Source organism: Hevea brasiliensis, chromosome 18 (genome assembly GCF_030052815.1).
Source record: "Hevea brasiliensis isolate MT/VB/25A 57/8 chromosome 18, ASM3005281v1, whole genome shotgun sequence".
In the NCBI taxonomy this organism is placed as follows: Eukaryota; Viridiplantae; Streptophyta; class Magnoliopsida; order Malpighiales; family Euphorbiaceae; genus Hevea; species Hevea brasiliensis.
This window is the reverse complement of record NC_079510.1, coordinates 24,211,423-24,234,753: the sequence shown is the minus strand read 5'-3', so window position 1 is coordinate 24,234,753 and position 23,331 is coordinate 24,211,423. Positions and strand designations below refer to the sequence as shown.

The following is a 23,331-nucleotide window of genomic DNA, read 5'->3' as shown; positions in this document are numbered from 1 at the left end:
CCTAACAAATAGAGAGAGCTTCGAAAAACAACAAACGAGGAGAGATTTGAGATCCAAACAAGGTAATTTATGTGGGTTTTGTAAGGAATTTGGATGAAGAGGGTAAAGGAAGATAGCGAGATATTGGGAGAGAGAGTCATGAGAGAGAGAAAAGTGAAAGAGAGGGAGAATGAACTAAAGAAAAAATTTTTGGAGTCTTTTAAAAACTCAAGTTTGGCATTCGGAATACTGGGTTTCGGCTGCTGCAAGCCTTATTGCCCATTTTTAAAAAACATGAAAAAAAGAGGTTCGACTGTTGAAACTTGAAACTTTGACTATCACTTTGCTCACTTCTTATTTTTTAAAAATAAAGCTTTAGGAGGTTCTATAGCTAGAATGAGGACTTTCGGCTGCCGCTTTTAATTCTCCTGAAAGTGAAAAGCTCTACAAATACTTTGGCTGGCGGATGAAGTAACTTCGGCTGTCAAACATGCTACTGTCTAAATATTTAAAAACACATTTTCAAGGCCAAATCAACTTTAAAAAAACCTTCTCTTTTTGAGTAATTAAAACACCTTATGCATTAAAATTTAAAAACATCGAGACAAAACTTAAAATAACAAAATTATAACATTTGAACAAGAATTTCAAAAGAGCATATATACATACACCATCACAAATTCAAGCATCACAGTTATCAAGTATATCTAATTCTCTCTTAATGAAATTAAACCTATTTTGCATTAGAGTTTTGTAAAGATATTAGTTAATTAGTTATTTATATCAACAAATTCAAGAATAACATTACCATTCAACACATGATCACGTATAAAATGATGTCTAATGTCTATATGCTTGGTTCTAGAATGTTGTATAGGGTTTTTGATCAAATTTTATGAATAATTTTTATTGAATAATATATATATATATATATATAGTTGTCCCTTGTAGCAACTCAAGAGGGGGAGGGGGAGTGACTGGGGTTCTAATTCAAAATTTTGAAGGCCAAGAGGGATTTTTTAAGAGTAAGCACAAGTGAAAAGGAAAAGAATAATGAACACAACAAATTTATAGAAGTTCGACCATCCAAAGCCTATGTCCTCTCCTCAAAGCCCTCTTTCAGAGTTAACTCTACCATAATGCCCTCTTTCATAGTTAACTCTACTATAATTTTTCTTTGGGTGAAGAATAAATCCCTTACAAAAACCACAAGAGCTCTTACTCTTTTACAATTCCCTTTTCTCACAAAAGCAATTTAATACTCTATTATACTCAAGTTAAAATGAATACTCTCAAGAACTTTGAAGTAACTCTCTAAACTTAAAAATTACGGCTTAAACAAACAAGCTCTCAAGAATTAATTATGGAAGCTCAAGTTCTAGAGAGAGAAAGAGGAAAAGCTTTAGAACATAATAAATTCTCAAAAATTAGTTGTTGTAACTTCCCTCTAGTTATAAATTATCTTTATTTATAGTTTTGGCAAGAAAATGACCGTTGATAGTGCATTAAATGCAAATAGAGCCATTTAACCACCCAAAACCCCATTTTATCAAGTTGTAAAAACCCAGGTTCGGTTATCAAAGTTCCTTATTTCGACTATCGAAGGCGGAGGCGCTAAAAGCTCACTTTTGAAAACTTGACTTCGACTATCAAAGTCTCCTACTTTGGCTACCGAAGTACTCTGTGGACAAAAATATAAAAAGACTTCAAAAACTCATAACTTTTTGTGCAGAATTCAGACTTTTGATCCGTTTAAACTGTTAGAAAGCTAATTTAATAAACATTTCAATAAAAACACTTTCAAAAATAAATTTTGTAATTCTCAATAATGAAAACTTCATTTTGCTCCCCTCGGTCAAGAAAAAGGCAAAAACAAAGATACTAAGAGACTTTGGAAATTCCTAAACTTGAGCCAACATAATTAACTAATTGAAATTCAAAAAAAAAAAAAAAGAAACTACATTGTAGTGTCTCTTTGACCTTTTGTAACGGACTGTGGGGACGGCGATACGTAACGCCTGCAGGTGCCGCCCGTCCCACATCGGAAATGGGAGAAGGGAATCTGGGCCATATATGTGGGGGTCAGCCTAAACTGGTCAGCGCGCTTGTGGGAGCGAAACCTCCCAAGGGACAAATCCGTGAGGCCCACGGGCCAAAGCGGACAATACTGACTGGGCTGGGCTGGGTCGTTACAATTGGTATCAGAGCCGGACTCCCTCCAGTACGAGTGGGTGCGAGGACGCCCCAGTAAGCGGTGGGTTGTAACGATCGTGGGGACGGCGTCACGTGCGCTGCAGGTGCCGCCCGTCCCACATCGGAAATGGGAGAAGGGAATCTGGGCCATATATGTGGGGGTCAGCCTAAACTGGTCAGCGCGCTTTTGGGAGCGAAACCTCCCAAGGGACAAATCCGTGAGGCCCACGGGCCAAAGCGGACAATACTGACTGGGCTGGGCTGGGTCGTTACACCTTTACTTTAATTTCTTACTCTTCTTCAATCTTGATTTGAAGTAATATCACAATTTCAAACTTGGGACCTACAATGTCAACACAAACACTTTCAAAGTAGATTAGTAGCACACTAATTGTTTGTTATTATTAAAATATGGATTAGGACCTCCTAGGTCCAACATATATATATATATATATATATATATATATATATATATATATATATATATATATATATATATAATGTTTTAAAAAAATTAATCATTTTTCTAAATCTAACTAAAAATGCATCTGAATATATATAATCAATATGATAAACATAATTTTTATAATATTTAAGATTATAACCTTAAGAATTTTAAAATTCTTAAAAGATATAATAAAAAGAATTTTAGATAATTATTTTTTTATAAGATAAAATTTTAATAATTGAAATTTTAAAATATTTAAATAAAAAGTTAATATTTAATATGACTAATCTTTAAAGTACGCACGTTGCACGTGCATTAAATTAATAAAATATGATATAATATATATTTAATTACATATAAACATGTAATTATATTAAAATTATATAAAGTATCTAAAAAAATATGAAATACTTAAAGGGAATCAATTTTTGGCTCTTTTAATTTGAGATAATTTAGTACTGTTTTCAGTTTAATTGTCAATAAAAAAAAAATAGAATCGTATTAAACAATAAATAAGTTTGGACCAATGTGATTCAATTCTTGTAATATTGATTTTTTGTAATTATGATTTTTATGGATATATATATAATTTGAATTTTAAAATATCAATTTTTATGAACTGTGCAACTTATTTTAATAATAAGAAAATAAAGTTAGAAAAACTAATAAATATAATAATATAAATTATATATCCTATTATCTTAAAAAAGTTAATTTTCATATATAAAAATAAAATTTATTATATAATTTCAACTTTGTTTTGGATTATAATAGAAATTTATAAGTAAGCCAAAGTAGGACTTGAAATTTTTAATTTGTAAAAACTCTAAAAGCAATTAATTTAAATAATATAAAAAAATATAATTATAAATAATATAAAAATTAAGGGTACTTTTATTCATTGAAGAGTTCACCCTCATTCTAACATGGCCTTTAAATAATTTATTTACAATTATTTTATTTATAATTTATGTATAATTGTTAAATATAATTATTTATATTAAAATATTAATTTTAATGTTCATTTAGTTGATTCTGTAAATAAAAATATTTATTCATTTAAAAATTTTTATATCTTTAACTAGATTATATTTTTTATAAAAATTTATGTGCTATAATTAATTTAACTGTTAATATGTGATAATAATTTAATAATTAATTCAAATATAATCAAATAAAAAGATAATATAATAATGAGCCTTTAAAAAATATGAATAGGCAAAGTTGTTTAAAATTCAAAATGACAGATTCGTTTTGCATTTAAATTGGCTTACAATATTGGGTTCAAATTTTATTCTTTTATTTTAAAGAAAATAAGTTTGATTTGTTTGTATTTTAATATTTTTTTATAATTTAGAATTAATGTTAATTTTTCTGTATAATGAAGTTTTTATTTTATAATAAGAGGAATTTTATTAATTAGAAAATAAAAAAAAAAACTTAACATAAATGATTTAGCACAAATCAATAATATAAATAATAATATTTAATATTTATATTTAGCATAAATGGATAAGTTTAAAATTATACCTTATGATTTAGCACATTACCATTTATGGGACAAAACTTTTATCTTCATCAAATTAATTATTACCATAAGATTTTAAGTTATCACATTACCCCTACATGTATCAATAAAATATTGATATGGTAATTTCGTATAATTTTAATGTATTGCCAGGATTTTGTTTTGTTAATGGATGAAATGATAATATAATGGCATACAATTTCAAGATACAAATTAAATTAAAAATGAAAATTTTATCTTTTAAAATTATAACGTATTATTAAATTACAAGATGCATTTTGAAAATTACTCTATAAAGTATTATGATAATATATATGATTTTTTTTTAGAATTAGTAATATATATATTATGATAGATGTAAGTTAATGAGAGTGGAAATATATCAACCAAATGAATAAATAGACGAGAAAGTGAGACCTATCGTGAAAATTTTATAATTAAAATATACTTTCACAATTTTAAATCTTCTTGTAACAAATTTAATATTAACACTATAAGAAAACTAAAGAATTATGCTATAATTATATACAATTTCAAATAAAAAAAATAATACTTAATGAAATTTTTTAATATAATTACTATGTGCATTATGGATTAAACAAATCATGTGCAATTGATTTTTATATTATATACTATTTCAATTAATAAAATCATATACAATGTAATTTAAAATTGTATATATATTATATAATAATTATTAACAAATCATACGTGAATTTTATTAATTACTTACAAAATTGTGATTAGAATTATTATCACAATTTTTTTCATATTATCCATTATCATGATGCTATCGTAATTCTTTTATATTGATATTACTATTATTTGTATTATGATATTTGCTTTCTTGTACACCTAGAAGAAAAAAGTTTAAGAATTTTACAATATTATAATTAATTATATAAAGATAACTAATGAGAGAGAATTTTTATATAAGTAGGATAATCTATAATTTTAAATCTAGAATTATAATAAAATTAAAGGTTTTAATCTATATTATTGATATTAATTAATATTTATAGAGATATTATTGTACTCCAAAAAGTTTGTCCCCGTATTCGCCCCGCATTCGCATTCGTGTATTTATATAAATTATAGATAAAATTAATTTTTATATAAAAAATTAAAATAAGGAGGTTTTACCACATGGAGATGTAATAACCGGAATTTTTTTTAAATATAAATTTTATATTTTTATATAATATTTTAATGTTTTTTAACTAATTTATAATTTTTGTAGAACTTCCATTTATATATTTTTAATATTATTTCTAAACATATTTTATAAATTATTTAATAGCCCAATTTTAATTGAAATTGTTATTTTTATAAATTAATATTAAATCAATTAATAAAATATATTATTTTTAACTTTGGTTCTCAGGTTTGATTAAATTATTATTAACTTGATTATTACTATTATTATCATTATTATTGTTTAAATATGCATAAATTGCATTTGGTACGCAATCGAAAAAGAATTTTGGACTTATTTGAATAAACTCGAAAAGTTAGAAGATCAATAGTATAATTAAAAGTTAAAAAAAAAAAAAGAAGAAGACAGCTTTTTTTTTTTTCCTCTCTCTCCCTCGTCACCTTCTCCCCTCTCTCCATCAATACACTGGCGTGACTGCCATCACTAAAGAGACAACAACGGCGGGCAAGGACTCTAGAGGCTTCTGCATGATCGGCATCTTCCTATGGACCGCAAATTGCTGCCGGTAGTGGAGGAAAATGACAAAGGTGAGGAGAGAGAGAGAGAGAGAGAAAGATTGCACACCACCTTCTCTCCTCATTTTCGGCCAACTCCAGCCTACCGACATGGGAAGGGTAGCGCTCAACTCCTCTCTCTCCGGGCTTCTATTCCTAGGGGTGAGCATATTTCAATTTAAATCAAAAAATCGAACCGAACATAATAATAATTTTGTTTATTCAAATCGAACTAAATCGAACCGAATTGATTTTTGAATTGATTTATTTTTATAGGGAATTTATGAACTATATTTAATTTATATATATATAAATTGTTTAATTTCATTGATTAATATTTATTAGGTTCAAACCAAAGTCAAAATTAGACCAAATAACTTGAAAATGAAGTCTAAATTAAAAAATCAATTAAAAATCAAAACCGATCAGATTGAACCAAACCGAGCCGAAATAGAGCAGTTCGGTTCGATTCGATTATTTATCCATTTCAGTTCGGTTCGGTTTCTAAAATATGTAATTCGATTTTTATAATTTAATTTGGTTCTGTTTGAACGAATACTCACCCCTATCTATTCCCGACCAGTGGTACTAGGTGTGGTGGCCGGAGGAGAGAGAATGGAAGAGAGAGAAAATGGGTATTCTTTAAGCTTATAGTCACTTTTTTAGCGATCTAACTGTCGGATCTGAAATCCGAGACCACCGATGGACTCAGGGCGACGAAACCTTCAAGATGGGACTGACCCCGCTCCGATCAGATGCTATTTGAAAAAAGCGATCATCAGACGGTTCAAATCGCTTGGTGTAATTTTCAGACTTTTTTAATTTTCAAAAATTAAAAATAATTTTATGATAATTATTAACAATTTTTTGGCTTAATTTAGGTGTGATCGGATTAATGATAGTTCACCAATGCCCAAGGCCGAGTTTTCAACCAGACTGACTATCCGGCGGCCCATCTTAGAACGTGGCCAGTATTACAGTTGATCCTAGTATTTTCAGACGTTTTGAACGTATTCCAGGGGTCAGATTTGGTATAGGTAAATCCGAACTTCAAGTTGCTCAATTTTTGCCTAATATTGAGTTTAGAATAAAATTCATAAAATATTCATGGGTGATCACAAATTTGTAATTCCTTTCACAATAGCCTTATAATATTGTTAAAGACCACAGGGCTAGTTTATAGAATTTTTAAAGCTAGTTTGGGTGGTTTTTAGAAAATATCAGTTTTAAACCTTGTGATTGTGTGAGTTTGGTTAGTTTTTGAGGGCCCAGGAGGGGCCATGTGATGTTACTAATATGTGGGCTTAATGCTTGTGATATTAAAAGTGTTATTTGAACTGCTTTGCAGGTTGGGTAGGTCCTAGGTACAGGAAAAACTCTACCAAAATTTCGGTAAGATCTTAGGAATTATTTTGATTTTATGGTTTAAATCAATTATTTAATTTTGTCAGTTTTTTTTGACAGAGATCAATGTGTGTGTTTAGGTGGTCGATGTTGGCCATCTTTTCCTTTTACCCAGACCAGTTGTAGTCCAATCGACTAATCTGTGAGTAGATACTGATTTTATTTATAATTTCAATATTATTATATATCCAAGGCATGCTCATGCATCACTTATAAATATATGCACATAATTAATTTTTAGACATGCCCTGTGTTGCATATGTAATTGATGACTTATTGTATATGTTGCTTTATGGCAATTTGGAGCTGTGTGTGTGAGTTTGCTGTCTGTGGTGTGTATACGGATATGGGTAGGACGAGTAGACGCAGCTGGAGCTTGACTTGTTGAGACCCAATCCTTATTATGGATAAGTCAGAGTAGGCACGGCTTGAGTTGATCTCGCTAGGCCCCGCATTTGGATATTAAGAGAAAGTCCGGATTTGAGTTGATCTCGCTAGCAGAGGTTGGAACTAAGAGAGCTGTATAGGGGATTAGCTCCCATATATATATATATGTGTGTGTGTGTGTGTGTGTGTGTGAGTATGAATTTGACACACGGGTGTTTGAGTGCTCTAGATTATCTTTGGTGTGATTATGACTTGACTTGTTTAAATTGTGTGAAGATGTTGCATTTTCATTCTTAAGGATGCACTAGATTTAGATAGTTATAGAAATTGTATGTAAAATTAATATCTTACTTTATGAGTTGAACCCTCACTCCTGTTCACCTTATTTTTCCAAGCTACAGGAGGAGTTCTTTTTTTCATAATAACTTGCTTTCTTCCTCGTAGGTTTATTAGCAGTTATTTATTTGTATTATTATTTTCTAAAATTATAATATAGAACTCCGCATGTGTTAGCAATAGTAATAATCTTGTCAGGCGCTATGTAAATTTAAGTTTTGTTATTTTTAATAAATTCAAAATTTTTATGATATTTAAATTGTTTGTAAATGGTGGTATCAAAGTTGAGCTGGACTCCCCTAACTTTAGTATCTGATGATTATCGTGTTAGTTTGTCCTAAATAAAAGTATAATATTTTATTTTATTTGCATGTGGGCCTCAGATTTTGGCCCTGATTATGGATTTGGGGAACAATAAGGCTTACTACAGGCCTCGGAGGCTTTTTGCTAGCCCAAGTCCTAGTGCCGGACTGGCCCATGGGATCGGGTCGTGACAAAGTTGATATTAGAGCTTAGGCTCCAGATTCATGGGAAATGCATGTCTAGCGATTTAAAAAGGGTCTTGTTAGGAGGTCACATGTGGAGTATAGGATCCTATTTTTCTTTTGTAACTCCTTGTTTCTAGCTTCCTATGTTATACCTCATGTAACGCCCTCATTTTAGGTAGTCCGTACATTCTACTGTTCTGAAGACTAACGTCTGTTCGAACAGCTAGGATGTCTAGAACTACACTCAAACTAGAGTAAGGAAGCATAAATTGACTAAATAAAGACAAAAAAAAATTAAGGAAAAATTTTAGAAATGAAATACAACAAAGTTAAATGAGCTGGTACCCCGGCGATGGGTGACCCAACGGGAAGGGACTGTAAATACAGTTGTCGACCCTATAACAGTAGGGGAACCCTATGAAATAATTTCTGGAATGTCAGAGAAAAGTTACGGTGCCCTAGGTAGCATTATAATGCCAAGAAAAGGTTAGGAGAATTTTTAAGATTGGTACAGATAGTTTTGGCTTCTTAAGCCAAATGGAGGGCATTTTGGTCATTTCGCCTTCAAAGACGATTTTTGAACAACTTGTCCAATTGAGTAAATAAATTATATGACATAAAATGTGAATAAATATTGCTATAAATTAAATTGAAAATGAGTAGAAAAGAAAAGAAAAGAAAATGAATTAAATGGGACTTATGACATCACCATGATGTCATTAAAATGCCTCCACGCAATCACATTGTGACACATACTTATAAACCTAATTAAAAGAGATAAAAATGAGTTAAATTGAGAAAACAAATTCTGCTCCTTGTCTTCCTCCTTCGGCCGATTCTCTCTCTCACTCCTTTCACCATTGTTAACCAAACTTCTCACTTAAATCCTTAGCTAATCTTACCCCATAACCCTAGGATCCCTTCACTAAAAATGTTCCCTACACATTGAGGAAGCTTTGGGCAGCAAAAATTTGAAGAAAAATTGAAGTTTTACAAAACCCAAACTTGGTTCCAAAGAGGTTAGTGCCATATCCACATTTCTTTCTTTCTTTGATCATTGTTAGTATAGTGAATTAGGTTAAATTCTTATGAAATTGAAAGAAGATGATAAAAAATTGAAGGATTAATTTTTGGCAGCCATGAATTAAGAAAGTGTTTGATGAGTTTTGATGCAATTAAAGATGTTTATAGGTGGCTTTGATGGTGATTATGAGACTTTGAACATAAATTGATGTGTGTGAAGTAGGATTTGAATATTTGAGAAATTTTGAGTTAGGGTTTGAATTAACTTTGGTACCTTAGTGTTATGGCTTGAGATTGATCTTGTTGAGACTGTTTGTTGATCATTTGAAGTGTTATGAATGACAAATTATAGTTGGGAGTAAGGAGGATGGAATATTGGGAGTGCTTCTCTTATGCAGGAAATTCAGACCTATGAGTCTAGTGTCTTATTTGAGTTATAACTGAAGTTGTGTGACTCCAATTGGTGTGAGGCCAATTGAAGGTGAAACTAGACTCAAAATACCCCATTTTTCATGAAGAAACCCGGCCTAAATTCTGTCAAAATCTTGGTCAATTTACTATCCCAATCCGAATATCCAAATACCAAACCCAGAAAAATGAAATTTGGCCATAACTCCCTCTAGACAGGTCTAAATGACCTGAATTTTATACCATTGGAAAGATTAGACATAGGACTACAACTTTCATTTAGAACACCAAGCCCATAAATGCTTCTAACCAAATGAAATTGTTGACTCAAGTTAGGATACCAAACTGACCTGCACCATTCTGCCCAGAAGTTCCTGGACTAAAGCTCACCCGACCAGTTTTGGCAAAATGGCCATAGCTTGGTCTATAAAGATCCAAATGCAATGAAACTAATGGAAAAATTTTTACAAGACATAGGTCTACAATATTGGTCTTTTGACCAAAACCCGGAACCCAAAGGAACTAGGTCAAATGGTTAGAAAAAGTTAGCACATCAAAACCTGGAGTTTGACCAAACTACACTTGACCTCAGAACAGACTTTAAGTCATATCTCCCACTAGGAAACTCTAATTAGGATGAGCCATACTGATCTGGAACCTTAAGAAACAGGGCTCCAACTTTGTTTTAGACATGGTCTTCAAACTATGAACATAAGAACCCTAAAATGGAGGTCAAAGTTACTGACCTAAACCTAGACCCTGAGGACACAAGGTACTTGAGTCCAGGCCAGTGATTTGGCCATAACTAATGCTACAAAATTTGGACAATTGTAATTAAAATTTTTGAGGGACCATAAGACATAAGGTAATCACTTTTATGAAGAATATTAAACCTAAAAATGACTGTAACATGTCCAATTAATTAGATAAATACAGATTCCAGAATCTGCATAATTCTGGACGCTGAAAGAGACAGTGAGACTATTATTGTTATTTAACCATAACTTGAGTTCTAAAACTCTAATTAATATGATTCAAAAAGGAAAACAAAGATAAGACATAGAGGAACAAATTCTATGAAGGGAGAGTGGCCAAACAGTGGCCACATCCTAGTCAATTTGCCATGTAAAAAAAAATAGTGCACCAAATCTGGACCTTTCAAATAACTAGGCATATGAGATGAAATGAACTAGAATAAATTGTTAAGCATAAAAATAACATGAATTAATGAAATTATAAATATTTAATAATACTATTCTGCCCAAAGTATGCCTAGACTCATTTATAAAGCATGGATCGATTGGTATACCAATTAGGGACTAGATATTGCGGTCGCCTGAGGATAATCATTGATGCACTACCGGCCTTGTGCCTGATATGACCATTGTATACTGAGTAGACATACTGATGTCTGACTAGTATACTCCCGTGTATCCAGTCTTTATAGTCTGTCATAGGTTACTTGGGCACAGATAAAAGCAATGAGCCTTAAATATAAATAAATACATGAGAAAATCATTAATATGAATTTTATAAGACTCAATATAAGGTATATGCACAGAAAAGATCCCTATTAGCTTATTTATTTCCAAAGTTCTAGAAAACATATAAAAGATTTTAAATGCATGAAAATTGATATTTATTTATAAGGTTATACGTGAATTAATTATTTTAAATTATTTAGTTATTTTTCCTTATTTATGCACCACTAAGCATTATCTTAGCGCGTTGGTTCTTACCACGCGTAGGTACTGGAGAGCACCAGCAGCCGCAACAATAGCAGGAGAGTATAGATAGAGAGGATCAGATCTGCTATAGGGTCGGTGTCACCTCACCAGTTCATTTTGGGTAGGGCTCATGTGTATTTAAATTTTGCATTTTGGATCATTGTACATAAGTAAATGATGTAAATAATTTTGGATTGTATATAAACTTTAAATTATTGTATATGTAAACTTTATATGAATGAAATGTAATTTATTTTCTTGAAATTGATATGAGCATGAGAAGTGATATGATGAAATGGATATAAATTGTTTTAACAGGTAACATGAAACCCACCATACACTAATAGAACAGAGGGAACTCTGTCTGGGTCTCCATAAAAATGAAATGGGATAAAAAAAATTTTCTACAAGTGAGATAATAAAATTAAATGGATATTAAATTAATATTAAAAACAATAAAACAGGATAGGGTGCTCCGGCACCGAATGTAGTACACCTTGCTCGGCTACACTGTAGACGGGTGAGGGGTGTTATACCTCAGGTAATATAAGAGTGCTTTAGTTAGTGTCTTAATTTTTGTAGAGTACATAAAGGTGTGAAATAGAGTTAGCATACATGTTAAGGTCTGCCATGGGAATACATACTCCAAAGAATGTTGTGTTTTTGTCATTATGGGGCTAACGATGTACCTATCTAATGCATGGTACTAGTATTTAAAGGATAGTTATAACAGCATAGCTACCTTAGATGGGAGTAAGGGTATCACTGCTAGTAGTCATCAGTGGATAGCCCAGTCAGAGTAAGTGTATAGTATTAGTGAGTTCAAGAGAGATAAGAGGATCGAGAAATCTATTATGTGGAATGTATCATAGTAATTATACAATGTTCTTGATGTTTATGCTATAAACTATAGATTACTGTACTGACATGAGATTATTGTGTAGAGCTGCGTGCTTCCCCGTGATATTTCATGATGAGGGTATTTGTAGACGGTCTCTGTTTTGGTATAGTTATGCCAGAATAGAGTTTTATTTCTACATAGGAGTTAGGAAAGCTCCTAGTTAAGGTCTAAGATCCTAGAGATAGAATATCAAAGGTCGCAATTGGGTGACAACTAGAGCTAGTGACTCGGTTATCCTAACTTGAGCATAGAGTTATAGCATAAGTGGCACAACACTAGAGATTTTTAGTATGGTTGCAGTGTAATGATGACACCTACTTAGTGGAATCATCTGGTTTCTGGTATGAGATTGTTGGCAGTATTGGCATTACGGTGGACGTATTGCCTAAAATTTAATGAAGGTAGCACCTCATTTGTGTGACAGTAGAGTGTAACTACGACTCTACTCCCTAAAGGAGACTGGAGGTTATGAATAATATTTGTAGCTGTAAAATGGCATTCTAGGAAAGTTTACAATATAAAAAGAGAGTAGGTAGCCTAATATAGTTGTGGTAATGCGGTAGATGTTGTACGTCTCTTGCAGCTAGCTATGCTATAGAATATGGTAATGTCTTCTTAGGAGAGACAGAAGAGTACCACTAATATAACAATCTATGGAATGATGTCCTAAATGGGACTATAGTGTGATAGGAAATAATGGCTCAAATACTCGCCTTAGGGAGAGTATAATTTTCGTTGTAAGGATTATAAGGAATCAGATCATGATGGATGCAAAGCTTTGGAGTAGCAAGGGAAAAAGGGAATCCTGTAGATTCCCTCCTTGAGGTATTAGGTGGTAGTTTGTAGTTAAGCAGAAGAAAGGATAATGACTGCAAGTCTGCGAAAATAAGTCATCGAATATCAGTAGATAAAAGGAAATATAGAAATGAAAATTTGGATAGTTGGTTTCAGATGTAATAGGAGAGAAATTTGAATAGCAGTGAAAGTTCTAATCAGAGTGGTCAAAAGACCAATTCTGAGTAGTACAAAGGTGAAGATGACCTAGCAAAGACACTAAAAAGTATAGTTAGCTATCAGGTCAAGAAGAAGAATAGAGCTAAGGAATAAAATAATCAAGGTTCTATTTCGAGTAAGATAAAAGAGATGAATTAAAAAGCAAACCAAATAGCTAAGAATAGGACAAGATTAGGAAGATCAAAGTCAGGCATAAAATACATAATGTGCCATCCTGAGCAAGGTGAATAGGATGAACTGAAAGATAATATTAAAAAACCCAAAATGAGATTACATGAGTGAGGATAACTGTCAAGATATAGAATCCAGAAGTATAAGACTTAGAGCAGGTCATAGTTCAGGCAGTGTCAGGAACCAAAACATGGAGTTCAGAGTTATAGGACATGGATCAAACCTTGTCTATTTCTATTTTTAAGATGGAGTAGGTAGCAATGGGACAAGATTCCTTTAACCTATTAACAGTATAAGAAGAGTTAGGCAAGGAATGCAACCTGAGCAAGTTACAATTAAATAGTATTCAACGATGTCTTGAACTGTTTTGTCAGACTGAGGGACGATGCTAGTAAACAATAGGTTAATTAAGATCAATGTAATAGATCATATAGGTATGATGAGAGAAAAGAAGGGTAGGAAATGACACATAGGCATTAGGTTGGACTATGGAGATAAGGAAAGGGTGATTAAAGGTTTGTTATGAATGTTAGGCAGTGTGATCAATAGAGTCACTTTGCAGTAAGGCAATAATGTGAGGAAAAAGCAGAGGGGAAAAAGCGAGCAATAGGTATAGGTGGTTATAAATCACTAGAAAGTGTAAGGATTGAAATAATTATTATAGGTAAGGGTGAAGTTAGTACTGGAAGAATCTATTCATAAGAGATATCTTTCAGAATACAACAAAAGTTAGAGGCACAATACAAATGATGATAAAAATGAAATATAGAATAGGAATAAGCAAAGTTAATAAATTATAAAATGTTATGTTAGGAAGGATGGTGGTACAGTAGAGGGTTGATGCAGCTGATACCATATAGGTAGAGCATAATTTTGCAAGGAGATGATAAAAGTTGAAGAAAAAGACAAAGAGACATGGGTTACACATTATTATATGGAATCGTATGTGGTGGAACTTATATTTTCAAGGGCTCCTATCTAACCATGATGAGCAATTTCTTACAAAGAGTAGTGGGGAATGATAATGTTCTGATGATTAAGTTAGGAAAGAAGACACAAAAAGAATTTTTTAAGGTCAATTACAAGTGTTACATAATGTGAAGTATGTGCTAGTAGAAATCAATTGTAAGGTTAGAATTTCAAAAGTAATAAAACTAGTAATCATGATAGGACTACAAAATAAAAAGAAGGTTGAAGTGATGATGGGATGGACATCCTTGAAGAAAAAAGGTGTAAGGGTGAGAAAGGATAAAAGTTAAAGAATAAGTACAGCAGGTTGAAAAGATATCAACAATAGTAGAATAGGAAAAAGGGAAGTGGATAACATTCAAAGGACAGGAGAAAAGCTCGGTAGAGTTGGTTACAATAATGAGAATAAGGAGGAATAAGTATGCTAGGGACACACTAAGGGATGTTTAAAATAAGTTATAGTGAGATGATAGATTAAAGGAGTAGTGAAGCCTCAATCTAAGTGCCAATGTATCAGAAAGTATGTCACATAATCAGAAGCTTTAGGATGAAGTTAAGATACTTCCTTTCTAGAGGAGTGGGAAATGATAAGGTCGCATTAACTGGGTTATCAGGGAATACAAACACTTTTGTCACCTAGGAGAAGAGAAGACCCGGTTCACCTTCCAGTGTTGATAGATGGTATAGGGTACACTTGGTACTGGAATGGAACTTTACATGACGTGTTACATAAGATGGACAGGAGTTGGTCAAGGACCTTAGTAATGACACAAAGGATATTGAAAATTCAAAGTATCATAGGACAAGTAAGAATTTCGAATGAGATTCCTATGATAGGTGCTACAGGAAAGTATCTCATAGGATACCATAGGATAAGAAACATAAGTCATGTCTTTGGGGAGCAGAGGTTGTTGAAATAGAGAAATGAGGACTGAAGTCACTAAGAGACACAGTGGGGGCAATAGAAGAAGGATAAGCACCAAAGTTGATTGAAGTGATGAGATATCAAGTCAAGCACAGTGGAGGAATAATGAGTACTTGAGATGTCGGGAGAATGGTCAATGAATAGTTAGAGGTAAGAGTTCCCCTATGGAATGGTTATAATAGATAGGACACTATAGCGAGTTAGAGAAGCAATGAATAACCCCCTTCTTTTCCTTAGCGCTTATTATTTAAAATTCGAGGATGAACTTTTTTAAGAATGTAATAACCCAATTTTTTTTAAAATATAAATTTCATATTTTTATACAACATTTTAATATTTTTAACTAATTTATAATTTTTGTAAAACTTTCATTTATATATTGTTAATATTATTTCTAAACATATTTTATAAATTATTTAATAGCCCAATTTTAATTAAAATGGTTAGTTTTATAAATTAATATTAAATCAATTAAAAAAAATATTATTTTTAACCTTGGTTCTAAGGTTTGATTAAATTGTTATTAACTTGATTATTACTATTATTATTGTTTAAATATGCATAAATTGCATTTGGGACCCAATTGAAAAAGAATTTTGGACTTATTTGAATAAATTAGAAAAGTTCGAGGACCAATAGTGTAATTAAAATTAAAAAAAAAAAAAGAGAACAAGATAGCTTTTTTTTTTTTTTCTCTCTCTCTCTCTCTCTCCCTTTCCCTCTTTTTCCCTCTCTCTCCCTCATTACCTTCTCCCCTTTCTCCTTCAATATGCCGATGTAACTACCATCACCAACGAGACAATAGCGGCTGGCAAGAACTTTAGAGGCTTCTGCATGACCGGTGTCTTCCCATGGACAGCGAACTACTACCGGCAGTGGAGGAAAACAACAAAGGTGAGGGGAGAGAGAGAGAGAAAGAGCTTGCGCCACCTTTTCTCCTCATTTCCGGCTAACTCCGGCCTACCGACTCCACTCCCTTTGGGCTTTTGTTCCCGACCAGCTACAGTGGGTCTGGTGGCCGGAGGAGAGAGAATGCAAGAGAGAGAAAATGGGTATTCTTCAAGTTTTCTTGTCACTTTTTTAGCAATCTGACCGTCGGATCGGAAATCCTAAACCACTAATGGACTCAGGGCGATGAAACCTTCGAGATGAGACGACCCCACTTCGATTGGATATCGTTTGAAAAAGGCAATCATCAGACGGTCCAAATCACTTGTTACAATTTTCGGACTTTTTCAATTTTCAAAAATTAAAAATAATTTTATGATAATTATTAATAATTTTTTATCTTAATTTAGGTGCTATTGGATTAATGATAGCTCGTCGGTGCCTGGGGCTGAGTTTTCGGCCAGATCAGGCCCCCGTCTCGGAATGTGGCCAATATTACAGTTGACCCTAGCATTTTCAGACGTTTCGAACAAGTTCCAGGTGTCAGATTTAGCATAGATAAATCTGAACTTCAAGTTGCTCAATTTTTGCCTAATACCAGGTTTAGAATAAAATTCATAAAATATTCATGGGTGATCAGAAAATTGTGATTTCTTTTGCAATAGCCTTATAATATTGTTAAGGACTGTAGGGCTAGTTTATAGCATTTTTAAAGCTAGTTTTGATGTTTTTGGAAAATATCAGTTTTAAGCCTTATAATCAAATTGTCTAATTATGTGAGAGTCTGTTTTGGAGGGCCCAAGAGGAGCCATGCGATGTTGCTAATATGTGGGCTTGAGGCTTGTGATATTAGAAGCGTTATTTGAACTACTTTGCATGTTGGGTAGGTTCTAGGTACAGGGGAAACTCTGCTAAAATTTCAGCAAGATCTTAGAAATTATTTTGATTTTATGGTTTAAATTAATTATTTAATTTTGTCATTTTTTTATAGAGGTCAGTGTGTATGTTTAGGTGGTTGGTGCTGGCCATTTTCTCCTTCTAACTGCACTCACTGTAGTCCACCAACCAATCTGAGTAGATATTGATTTTATTTATAATTTCAATATTATTATATATGCAAGGCATGTTCATACTTCACTTATAAATATATGTACATAGTTAATTTTAGGCACGCCTGTGTTGCATATGTAATTGATGACTTACTGTATATGTTGCTTTATGGCAATTTGGAGCTGTGTGCGTGAGTTTGGTGTGTGTGGTGTGTATACGGATATAGGTAGGACGTGTAGATGCGGCTGGAACTTGACTCGCTGAGACCCAATCCTTATTATGGATAAGTCGGGATTGGCACGGCTCGAGTTAATCTCGCTAGCCCTCGCATTTGGATATTAAGAGAAAGTTCGGCTTTGAGTTGATCTCACTGACAGAGGTTGGAACTAAAAGAGCTATATCGGGGATCGGCTTCCATATATATATGTGTGTGTGTGTGTGTGTGTGAATATGGATTTGACACACGAGTGTGTGAGTGCTCCAGATTGCCTTTGGTGTGATTATGATTTGACTTATTTAAATTGGTGAAGATGTTGTATTTCATTCTTAAGGATGCACTAGATTTAGATAATTATAGAAATTGTATGTAAAATCAATATCTTACTCTATGAGTTGAACGTTCACTCCTGTTCATTTTATTTTTCCAAGCTACAGGAAGAGTTCTTTTTTTCAGAATAATATACTTTCTTCCTTGCAGGTTTATTAATAGTTATTTATTTGTATTATTATTTTCTAAAATTATACTATAGAACTTTACATGTGTTAGCAATAGTAATAATCTTGTCAGGTGCTATGTAAATTTAAGTTTTGGTATTTTTAATAAATTAAAAAATTTTATGATATTTAAATTGTTTGTAAATGGTGGTATCAAGATTGAGCTAGACTCCTCTAACTTTAGTATCTGATGATTATCAGGTTGGTTTGGCCCGAATAAAAGTATAATATTTTATTTTATTTGCATGTGGGCCTCAGATTTTGGCCATGATTATGGATTTAGGGAACAACAAGACTTATTACGGGTCTTAGAGATTTTACGCCGGTCTAAGTACTAATGCTAATCTGGCCCATGGGATCAGGTCATGACATGGAGATTTTTAAGCCTCCTTACCAGTATAGGTGGCACACTATGATGAAATTATTTTGAAGACTCAACTTATATATATATATATATATATATATATATATATATATATATATATATATATATATATATATATATATATTTATTTATTTATTTATTTATTGAAAATATTAAAGAGTAATTTAGTGAAACAATTTAAAATTTTACAACAAAAAATAGAAGCATTTGTTCGTTCACTATCCAAAAAATTAAAATGTTACTTTCAAAAAGAAAATTTATAATTTAGTGTCTGAATTTTATCTTATATTATACTTTAATTCCTAAATTTTTTATATTATTATTTAATCCCTGAATTTTGAAAAAGTAATTATTTAATCTCTAGGTTTTACACTTTATTACAATTTGGTTTATAGATTTTGAGAAATGAGTTATTAGTCTCTTTAATTTTAATATATATATATATATATATATATATATATATATATTTATATATTTATTTATTGAAAATATTAAAGAGTAATTTAGTGAAACAATTTAAAATTTTACAACAAAAAATAGAAGCATTTATTCGTTCACTATCCAAAAAATTAAAATGTTACTTTCAAAAAGAAAATTTATAATTTAGTGTCTGAATTTTATCTTATATTATACTTTAATTCCTAAATTTTTTATATTATTATTTAATCCCTGAATTTTGAAAAAGTAATTATTTAATCTCTAGGTTTTACACTTTTATTACAATTTGGTTTATAGATTTTGAGAAATGAGTTATTAGTCTCTTTAATTTTAATATATATATATATATATATATTTATTTATTTATTGAAAATATTAAAGAGTAATTTAGTGAAACAATTTAAAATTTTACAACAAAAAATAGAAGCATTTGTTCGTTCACTATCCAAAAAATTAAAATGTTACTTTCAAAAAGAAAATTTATAATTTAGTGTCTGAATTTTATCTTATATTATACTTTAATTCCTAAATTTTTTATATTATTATTTAATCCCTGAATTTTGAAAAAGTAATTATTTAATCTCTAGGTTTTACACTTTATTACAATTTGGTTTATAAATTTTGAGAAATGAGTTATTAGTCTCTTTAATTTTAATATATAGAATAATTTAGTCCCTGTAATTTTAATATTTATAATAATTTTATCCATTGATAGAAGGATTAAATTATTGCATATATTAAAATTATGAGGATTAAAATGTGATATAATATAAAATTTAAGGACCAAATAATTAATTTATCAAAATTTATGGATTAAAATGTAATATAATGTAAAATCCAAAAACTAAATAATTAATTTTTAAAATTTAAGAATTAAAGGTGTAATAGAAAGTAAAAATCAAATACCAAATTGTAAATTTTCCATTTTAAAATAACGAGTTCAATGTATATTAAAGTAAAATAAAAAAAAATAATGGATGGAGTACTGTTTTTCTTTTGTTTGAACAAGAGAGGAAAATTGTAAAATAAATTATTTTCCTCCCATATCATTCTTTCTATTGTAGAGAAAAAAAATAAAAATAAAAATAAAAATAAAAATAAAATAAAAATTTACTATTAAGCTGAAAATTATTTATTTTAAATTTCACTTAAAAATCATAATTGTAAATTTATAAAATATTTTCTTTGTACTTTCTTCTCTTTCTATGATTTGTTTTTTATTTTCTTTCAATCTAAATAAGGGAAAAAATAATAACAAAGAGAAAATTTTAATTATTTACCTTTCTCATTTCTTTTATGATAAACTAGCATAATGCCTATTTTAGGCATGAGTAATTTATAATTTTTATTTTTTAATAATATTTAAAATAAGATAAATTATTATTATTAAATTAATTTTAAATTAATTTTTTTTATTTAATTTAATTTGAATAAATTTTTTACTTGTTATAATAATAAATTTTTAATTAATTTATGATGTAATTAATTAAAATATATATTTAATTCTTTTTACACATATATTAATAGTAATTTTCATAATTATTTTGTTTAAAATGTAATAAAAATATTTTATTTAAAAATAATTTAAATTTTATAAAATTTTTATATTTTATCTCATAATTTATGTAAATTAATATTTATTTTTTATAAATTACAGAAAATACATTAAATTAATGAGAAAATAATATTATTTTAAAAATATATAAATATAATACTTTTTATTATTAAAATAATAAAAAATTAAATTACTAATAATGAATTGAATTATTTAATTTTAATAATAATAAAAATATATAATATTATTATTAATTAAAAATAACATTTTATTATATTATTTTTTAAAAATATTATATTTAAGTATAAATTCTTTTTTATCAATCTGATATAAATTTTATGAAATAATTCTTTGACAAAAAAAATTATCACTTTACATAAATTTATAATATAAAATAAATATGTTTCATAAAAATTAAAATTTTAAAATATTGTCATTTTCTATTAATATAATAAATATTAAAAATATATATTATTTCCTAAAAATAGATTCTATAATTTTGATAATGTAATTTTAATTATTTATAATCATCTTTATTTATAGTTAAAATTTCAATACAATCATATTTATAATTTATCTTTAAAATTCTACTTCTATATAAAAATATAGTTTAGAGATAATTTTTGTAAAAAAATATAAATATTTAATTAAAATTTAAAATTAATTCTATTGACAATTAATGATAATAATTTAATAATCAAGGTATTAGTTATCATTGTATTCAATATATAACTATAATAAAATAAAATCTTCAAAGTGTAAAAAATATTAAATAAGAAATTTATAAAAAAATAATAATTAAATAAATATTAATTAAATATATTTAAATATTTAAATTCATTTTTTGTAACAGTAAAACTTTCCTATTTACTTAGCTGTTTTAATTAAATCGTCATAAATTGATCGTAGTAGTAGTAATAATAATAATAATAATAATAATAATAATAATAATAATAATAATAATAATAATAATAATGAACATTGATTAATCATATGAAATGAAATAACAAGAATATTAAATTATTAACATTAAAAAATACATGTCAATCATAAATAAGTCAAATATTTATATTTTATTTTTATAACTTTTTATATAAACTATATTTTTATTTTTCAAATTTTTTTAATAAAAATTTCATAATAAAAATAATAGAAAATATAATAATGTAATAAAAAAATTTATTAAAAATATAAAATAATTTAATATTAATTAGATTATATAATAGTTGATTATAAAATTATGATCAATTTTTTTAAATTAATAATCATCAATGACTTATTATTATTATTATTATTATTATTATTATTATTATTATTATTATTATTATTATTATTATCTTTTAAATTATTTTTTATTTTAAATTATTATTATTATTGAAAATAATATATAATAAATAATATTTTTATAAAAATAAATTTATAAAAAAATAATATAAATAATTTTTAAATATTATATTTAATTATAAGAGATCATAATTTTTAAAAATTAAATTTATTAAAAAATAATAATTAATATAAAAAAATATTTATAAAAGATGCCACATGATAAATTTTTTAAAAAAAATATTACATGCCATTTTCTTAAAAATTCCTCTGTGTGTGGATTTCTTTTTTTTTCTTTCTTATTATTATTTTTTTTCGAAGTACAAATATCACCTCTTCAGGCTGTGGCTGAGCGGCTCTCCCCTTGAAGCGGAAGAGTGAGGGAACCAGCATATTTTTCAGTCCTAAAATGACGTCGTTTGCGTTGTGCCCTCCGATTTCCGTGCTAGGCTGTTCTTCCTCTATCTCTCGGGTTTCCTTCCCAACTCGGCTAAACTCGCATTTTCATAAAAGGTATTCTCTCTTCATGCAGATTTATTTTTTAAATTTATAAATTTGTTTGGAATTGAAATTTTATTTATTCTGTTGGTGAAATTTAATTTAATTTAATTTAATATTTTTATTTAATTGAAATTTAATTGAATTTATAAATTTGATTGGAATTGGAATTGGAATTGAATTTTGCTTGAGATTGAAACCAGTGATGCAACATACTTATTCAATCTGCTTTCAGCTATTGTAAATTTCAAGTCAAGTGCAGCTATGCAGAGCCAAATTTAAAGGATGATTACAAATCTGCTGCAATTGATGTTGTTGCTGATATAAAGACTGAAAGGGTACTAACTTTCTTCTATTTGCTTGTGCTGAACTTATGCTGCCTTTGGTAGGGGTAGTGCATTGTAATGCAATCAAATTTTATATTGAATTTCATTAGAAAAATTGATTGTATTGGGCTTTACCAATCATAGCATTATATCTTTGGGCACTTGAGCTGAAAGAATCTTATGAGCATGCTTTTCCTCAATAGGTTGTAGTCCTAGGAGGAAATGGGTTTGTTGGTTCTGCGATATGCAAGGCTGCTGTGTCTAAGGGTATAGAGGTTATAAGCCTAAACAGGTCTGAGACATCTTTCAAACAACTGCCATGCATATTTATTTATCTCAATGGTTTTCTTGCTATTAATTATTTCCGTGAGTAATTGTTATCATGAGTGTAAGTATTTGATATCTTAATTATTAAGAAATTTGTCAAAATTCTTGTTAATATTTTCTTCATTATTGGAGGCTAAAGTTGCCGTCATTCTTCAGGTCAGGACGCCCGACTTACCCTGATTCATGGGTAGATCAGGTTACTTGGATATCAGGCAT

General features: G+C 29.4%; 1 protein-coding gene across 2 annotated transcripts in view; it reads left to right on the top strand.

The window, feature by feature from the left end:
* Positions 1 to 22,278: 22,278 nt before the first annotated feature.
* LOC110661582 (uncharacterized protein At1g32220, chloroplastic) overlaps positions 22,279 to 23,331 on the top strand; it is a 31,241-nt gene continuing 30,188 nt past the window's right edge. The window contains exons 1-4 of one of the 2 annotated variants that reach the window (XM_021820253.2): positions 22,279 to 22,477; positions 22,698 to 22,800; positions 22,992 to 23,080; positions 23,272 to 23,327. In XM_021820253.2, the coding sequence (XP_021675945.1) occupies positions 22,374 to 22,477; positions 22,698 to 22,800; positions 22,992 to 23,080; positions 23,272 to 23,327 (352 nt within the window). In that variant the 5' untranslated portion in view covers positions 22,279 to 22,373. The remainder of the gene's footprint in view (positions 22,478 to 22,697; positions 22,801 to 22,991; positions 23,081 to 23,271; positions 23,328 to 23,331) is intronic. The other variant, XM_021820252.2, reaches the window with a different exon arrangement.